Source organism: Erythranthe guttata, chromosome 12, assembly GCF_056151865.1.
Source record: "Erythranthe guttata isolate IM_541 chromosome 12, IM_541, whole genome shotgun sequence".
NCBI classification, from domain to species: Eukaryota; Viridiplantae; Streptophyta; class Magnoliopsida; order Lamiales; family Phrymaceae; genus Erythranthe; species Erythranthe guttata.
The window spans coordinates 11,570,612-11,576,449 of NC_142544.1; the positions used below are offsets into that span (position 1 = coordinate 11,570,612).

Here is a 5,838-nt window from a genome sequence, read left to right on the forward strand (position 1 = left end):
TGTGAAATTAATTCATTAGTAATATGGGTGTGGTAAGTTGGGTTATTTTGAAATTAATAATAATATGTGATATATGTGGTGGAACATAATTGCATTTCAGTCCCACAATTTTTTAATGAAAATATTATAATAAAAAAGAAATTCGTTAACCAATAAAAAGACACTATTTTGCCATGTAGGATAGATGAAATTTGAAAATTGGGTTTTTTTGGCAATTAATATAATATTGTGCATAAAATTTAATTAACCCAAATTAAGTGGAATGTCCATTTATATATTTATGTTTTTTAATATGAAGCAATAGATTAAAAAGGAAAATCAATAACCAATAAAAAGACACCATTTTGACATGTAGGAGAGATAAAATTAAAAAATCATTATTGTGAAATTAATTCATTAGTAATATGGGTGTGGTAAGTTGGGTTATTTTGAAATTAATAATAATATGTGATATATGTGGTGGAACATAATTGCATTTCAGTCCCACAATTTTTAATGAAAATATTATAATAAAAAAGAAATTCGTTAACCAATAAAAAGACACTATTTTGCCATGTAGGATAGATGAAATTTGAAAATTGGGTTTTTTTGGCAATTAATATAATATTGTGCATAAAATTTAATTAACCAAATTAAGTTGAATGTCCATTTATATATTTACGTTTTTTAATATGAAGCAATGGATTAAAAAGGAAAATCAATAACCAATAAAAAGACACCATAATGACATGTAGGAGAGATAAAATTAAAAACCAATAATGTGAAATTAATTCATAAGTGATATGGGTGAATATGGTAAGTGGGGTTATTTTGAAATTTATAAAATATTATGAACTCAATCTGCTCACTTAGAAAACTTTGATTGTGTATCTTAGTTTTATATATAATATATAAATAATATAAATCAAAGATTTGTTCAAAAATCCGATGAATGTAAATTAAAATTAAATGCAAAAAAAGAATTGTTGGTGGGGGATAAGTATTAAGTTATGCGTGTTAAAAATAATTATAAATTTGGATAGAAAGTTAAGAAATGTAAGTGGAAGTGTGTCCTTCTGCTCCATGCGTGCTCTTAAACTACATGTGAATTGAAAAATCAATTTACAATTCTCACATCCTCTAATAACAGAAAAATGAAGGAAAAAAGTGAAGAAACAAATTCTCCAGCTCAAATAGGTGAAATTCGTCTTACAATTATTTTAACGCAGGCATCTATTATACATATGTATATAATTTGGTATTGGGTGTTTTGAGTGTAGTTTCTGATGATGATGAGATAGACTACTCGGCGAAACCTGAATTTTATGACCCAAAAATTGATGAGAGAAACGAAAAATGGGTTAAAAAGCAAAGAAGAGGGTTTAATTCCGATGCTGTGCTCAGCTGCCCCGCTTGCTTCACTACCCTTTCTTTCGATTGCCAGAGGTATGTATGTATGTATGTATGTATTATGCCCTTTCTGCCAATTTCTTTCATATACCACAACTGTTATTAATTCGAATGTGGGGAATTGGGGTTTTTTCATTTTACTTTGATTTAAATGCTTTTTGTTCGACTTTGCACTTTTGCCATTTTGCATTCATGGTCACAATTATTGTGTCAGCCAACAAATTTGGGCAACATCTGATTTGATTGATAATTTTTGTCCCGGTAAAGCTTTTGACATTTTCCTGATATAATCTTGGAGCAAAACGGACTAACCTGTAGTTAATTTAGGTTTTGATGAGTTCATAGCAAAGTTGTTGAATGGATTAGGCAGTCTAAGCATCACTTGTTTGTCTCAGTTATATAAACATTTGGTTGAATATTATAAAGTATTTAATCAGGCGTGGTGTGGATGTTGTGATGGACATTATTTTTTCTTGTGAGAACAAAACAAACAGGAATAGAAACGACTGAACCTTTATTTTTGGAACCTTAAACGACATCTTCTTTATTATCTGCTTAATACTCTCCCTGTGAACCTCATAAAGGATTTAATATTAATGTATGAAACTATGTAACTATAGTTATATATCACTGTACATAAATTACTTGAGAAAAGGCTAAAAAAGTGATTGTAACACTTTGCTGATAACAAGCAGTTGAGTATCGTAATGTATTAAGAAAAACATTGTGGCTTTCAGAAAATCCTGTGCGACTTGTTTAGTTTCATTTAACACGGATAATATAACATTACTCTGTTTTTTCTACAAGTTTATTCTCTTTCTCCGATTGTTTAGACAACTAGTTTCCATATTTTTGTGATCAGATTCAGGGTAGTATTCAACTTGACTTATCTTTAGTGTATTTCACAACTTTTTTTTGTTTACTTAGTGTCATGCCTCAAATCCAAAATAATCACTTAAATAGACAACTTATATACAGATCATTTAATTTTTAGAATATGCTAGGTACACAAGACTAGTACAAACCCTACTAATATTGTAAAAAAATAAGTGATTCTTATCACTGAACAAGTTTCATCTCCAAACTCATTCCTTGTGAATTCAACTTCTTCCGATTCTCCTTAATCTAATTTGTATCGTAAGGCGATTTTTTGCGTGAATTTATCCCATATGATATGTAACACAAATAGCATATTAAAGAAGCACACAAGTAGGAAGGCAGGATACAACATTAAACATTCCTCCAACGTCTCAACTTTTTTTCTATTAATAATGCTCTTAGATTCACAATATTTAGCTCAGGTATATGTTATAAGACATTCAAACATGAAATATGACCGTGATGCATACATATAGTAATATTATACATTATAATAAATAAAAATCATGGAATAAAGCCTTTCTTTTCTTCTGTGACTACATGAACTTATCACATTTCTTCTGTGACTACATGAACTTATCACATTAATAGGAGCTAGCAGTCAACTTTCTTTTCCTACATCTTTCTATCTTATTTAACTATAATTCTGTTTTTTTGTCATAGCCAAAATTTGCATGGAACTACTGTTCGTATTTAGAGAGTATTCCATTTTTCCTTGCACAACTAATTTGGTTTGCAATTGATGTTAATTGAGATAACCTCTTTTCTTTTCTTTTTTTTTTTTTTCGTTTTTTGTTTTCCCTCTTTGATGATAGAATTTCTATGGAAAAGCTGAATTTGTTCTCTTCAGTATAACTATGTGGTTTTTATCTTATGAGTTGGATTGAAGATAGATATCTAACCTTATCACAATTGGGCTTTGTCCTTATTACTCAAAGCATAAGCGAGGCATTTTAAAATTATCGATAGATTTGAAGTCTATCCTTAGTCTCTAACCTTATCATATTGAAGATATATTGCAAGTTGATCTTATTTTTAGCTTGGTATGGTATACATATAATAGGGTTTATTGCATTCAACACCTCTGTGTTTAGTCTAATTGCTTAACAACTCCCCGTGCTATAAATATTAGAAAACAAAAACCCCTATGATGCAATTTGTTTTAGCAAACTACCCCCAAAAAGTAATCATTTAGTGGTTGTGTGCTAAAGAAAATGAATCACGGCGGGATTTTTCTAATAGTTATAACATGGGCAGGTTTTTAGCAATTTGATATAACACAGGGATACTAAATGCAAGAAACACAAATATATATATATATATATATATATATATATATATATATATATATATATATATATATATATATATATATACATATATATATATATATATATAGGGAAATCTAAATTAACAGTAGAAAATTTGTTTCTGATCATAAGGCTATTATAATTTAAATCTCTTATTCGTCCAATAAAGCAGCAAGTTATAATACTTTATTGTAAATTTAAGTTATTCGATTCCAGTTTGATAAGGTTAGATAAGATTAAGTTTGGGATCCATGTTCAATGATAACTTATCAAGTGAAAAACAAGGTCAATCTTTATGTCTGCTTGGAGTTTCATATGAAGGGTAAAGTTAATCTTGTTGGATTAATCTGCGTGTTTCTACGTTGAATCCACGTGTAAATAAATAATATTTGTAGAGGCTGCACAAGTTGATTCTAAGTTCTTAATAGCACTTATTTTTCGTATTCCATATTAAATTTGACCTTCTAATTGACCCTTTCCATGGTTGATTTTGAACTTCCTTCATATAAATCCAACTCCAAGGTGATTCTAGATGTGAATTTTGTTTTGAGGCTAATCCCTGGATCTTAGAAACTGAATCACTTGATTTTTAGCAATGATTGATCATCCAAGATTTGAAAACCTATTCCGAATCTTATCTAATCAGTTAAAAAAAATGTGTATGGACATTGAAAATGTGGTTTTGACAATTTGTTCATACTTCCACATGCTTATGTCTAGTTTACCTAATCACGGCAACGGTGACCCTAGGGAAATGCATTAAGATTATTCGTGTCCCTATTGTCTTCCTAATTAAATCTTGAAACATTAAAAAAAATAATATATATTCTGAGTCTTGCAGGCATGACAAGTATTTGACACAGTACCGAGCAATTTTTGTTGAGAGTTGTAGAATAAAGGAGGAAGTGGCAACAGCAGGAAGTAAACGAAAAAGAAACAAAAAGGGTTCTTCTGAGAGTGAAAAAGGTGCAGTTGCAACTGAAACATATAAAAGTGTGTGTTGTTCAGTTTGTTCAACAGATGTTGGAGTTATCGATGAGGATGAGGTTTATCATTTCTTTAACGTTCTTCCAAGTGAAGCTTGACATTTCTCATTAGTTATGCCTCAGGGTTCGGATTCTCGATGTCTGTTTTATTTAGCCTTTTTGGTGATAAGTTTATGTGCTCTACTATTTTACTCAACTTTTTTTTTCTTCATATATATAGTGAATTGAATATTGATTATGTACTTTCGAGGTGTTCTAATTTTTTTTTTTTTTTTATTATTTTTTTTTAATTTCAATGATTAGAATATCTTATCAGGAGTGGAACTAACAAAACAATGCAGTTGTTGTTGTCTGATTATATGGAAATTTTATTGTTGGCCGAAATTCGTGGGGGATTTCCATTTTATTTTGGGCTAATGGCAAATAGGCCCATGACAAGGGCACTTAATTAAAAGAGGGACATTCAAGTTTTGTCTTTCAAATAAATCCAACCCATTCAAACTTATTTGCAAATAAGAAAATATCCCTTTATGTATACCAAAATTACCCCTAATTCATTGAAACCCAATTTAACTCCAATTTCATGATTTACAACCCAGTTTAGCCCAATTTCATCAATTAACCAATTTTAACCCTAATTTTAATTTTGACCTCAATTTTGACCCGCCACCACCGGAGACCGCCGGTCGCCGCCGTTGACCGGCGTTGACTTTTTTTTTTTTTTTGAATTTTTTTTATAATTTTGGTTTTTCTTAAAAAAATATTTTAATTAATATTACTGTCTTGGCTGCTAAATTATTGTCTCCGACAGTTATTTAACTGTCGGAGACAGTAATTTAACTGTTAATTGACTCTTTTGTTTTTTTTTCTTCAAAAATATTTTAATTAATATTACTGTATTCGTTGCTAAATTACTGTCTCCAACAGTTATTTAACTGTTAATTGACTTTTTTATTCTTAAAAAAAGGATTTTTAATTAATATTACTGTATTTGTTGTTAAATTACTGTCTTCGGCCGTTATTTAACTGTCGGAGACAGTAATTTAACAGTTACTTGACTTTTTTTTTTTTTTAAAAAAATTTTTTTCCTTAAAAATAATTATTTTAATTAATATTACTGCCTTGGATGTTAAATTACTGTCTCCAACAGTAATTTAACTGTCTTAGACAATAATATTAATAATATTACTGTTCGGAAAAAATAATATTCATAATATTACTGTCCCAAACAGTAATATTACTGTCTGAGACAGTAATTTAGTAGTCAAGACAGT

General features: G+C 29.3%; 1 protein-coding gene across 1 annotated transcript; it reads left to right on the forward strand.

The window, feature by feature from the left end:
• Positions 1–978: 978 nt before the first annotated feature.
• On the forward strand, positions 979–4,948 carry LOC148766459 (E2F-associated phosphoprotein). Its single transcript, XM_088826941.1, has 4 exons — positions 979–1,176; positions 1,260–1,425; positions 4,420–4,783; positions 4,881–4,948. Exons 1-3 carry the CDS (start codon positions 1,134–1,136, stop codon positions 4,661–4,663), a joined length of 453 nt encoding a protein of 150 aa, XP_088683067.1. The 5' UTR covers positions 979–1,133; the 3' UTR covers positions 4,664–4,783; positions 4,881–4,948.
• The last annotated feature ends 890 nt before the right edge of the window (positions 4,949–5,838 follow it).

Coding starts and splice junctions, on each gene's coding strand:
- LOC148766459 (XM_088826941.1), top strand. CDS start 1,134: ATGAAGGAAAAAAGTGAAGAAACAAATTCTCCAGCTCAAATAG. Junction 1,177..1,259: donor AAATTCTCCAGCTCAAATAG/GTGAAATTCGTC, acceptor TTTTGAGTGTAG/TTTCTGATGATGATGAGATA. Junction 1,426..4,419: donor CTTTCTTTCGATTGCCAGAG/GTATGTATGTAT, acceptor TGAGTCTTGCAG/GCATGACAAGTATTTGACAC.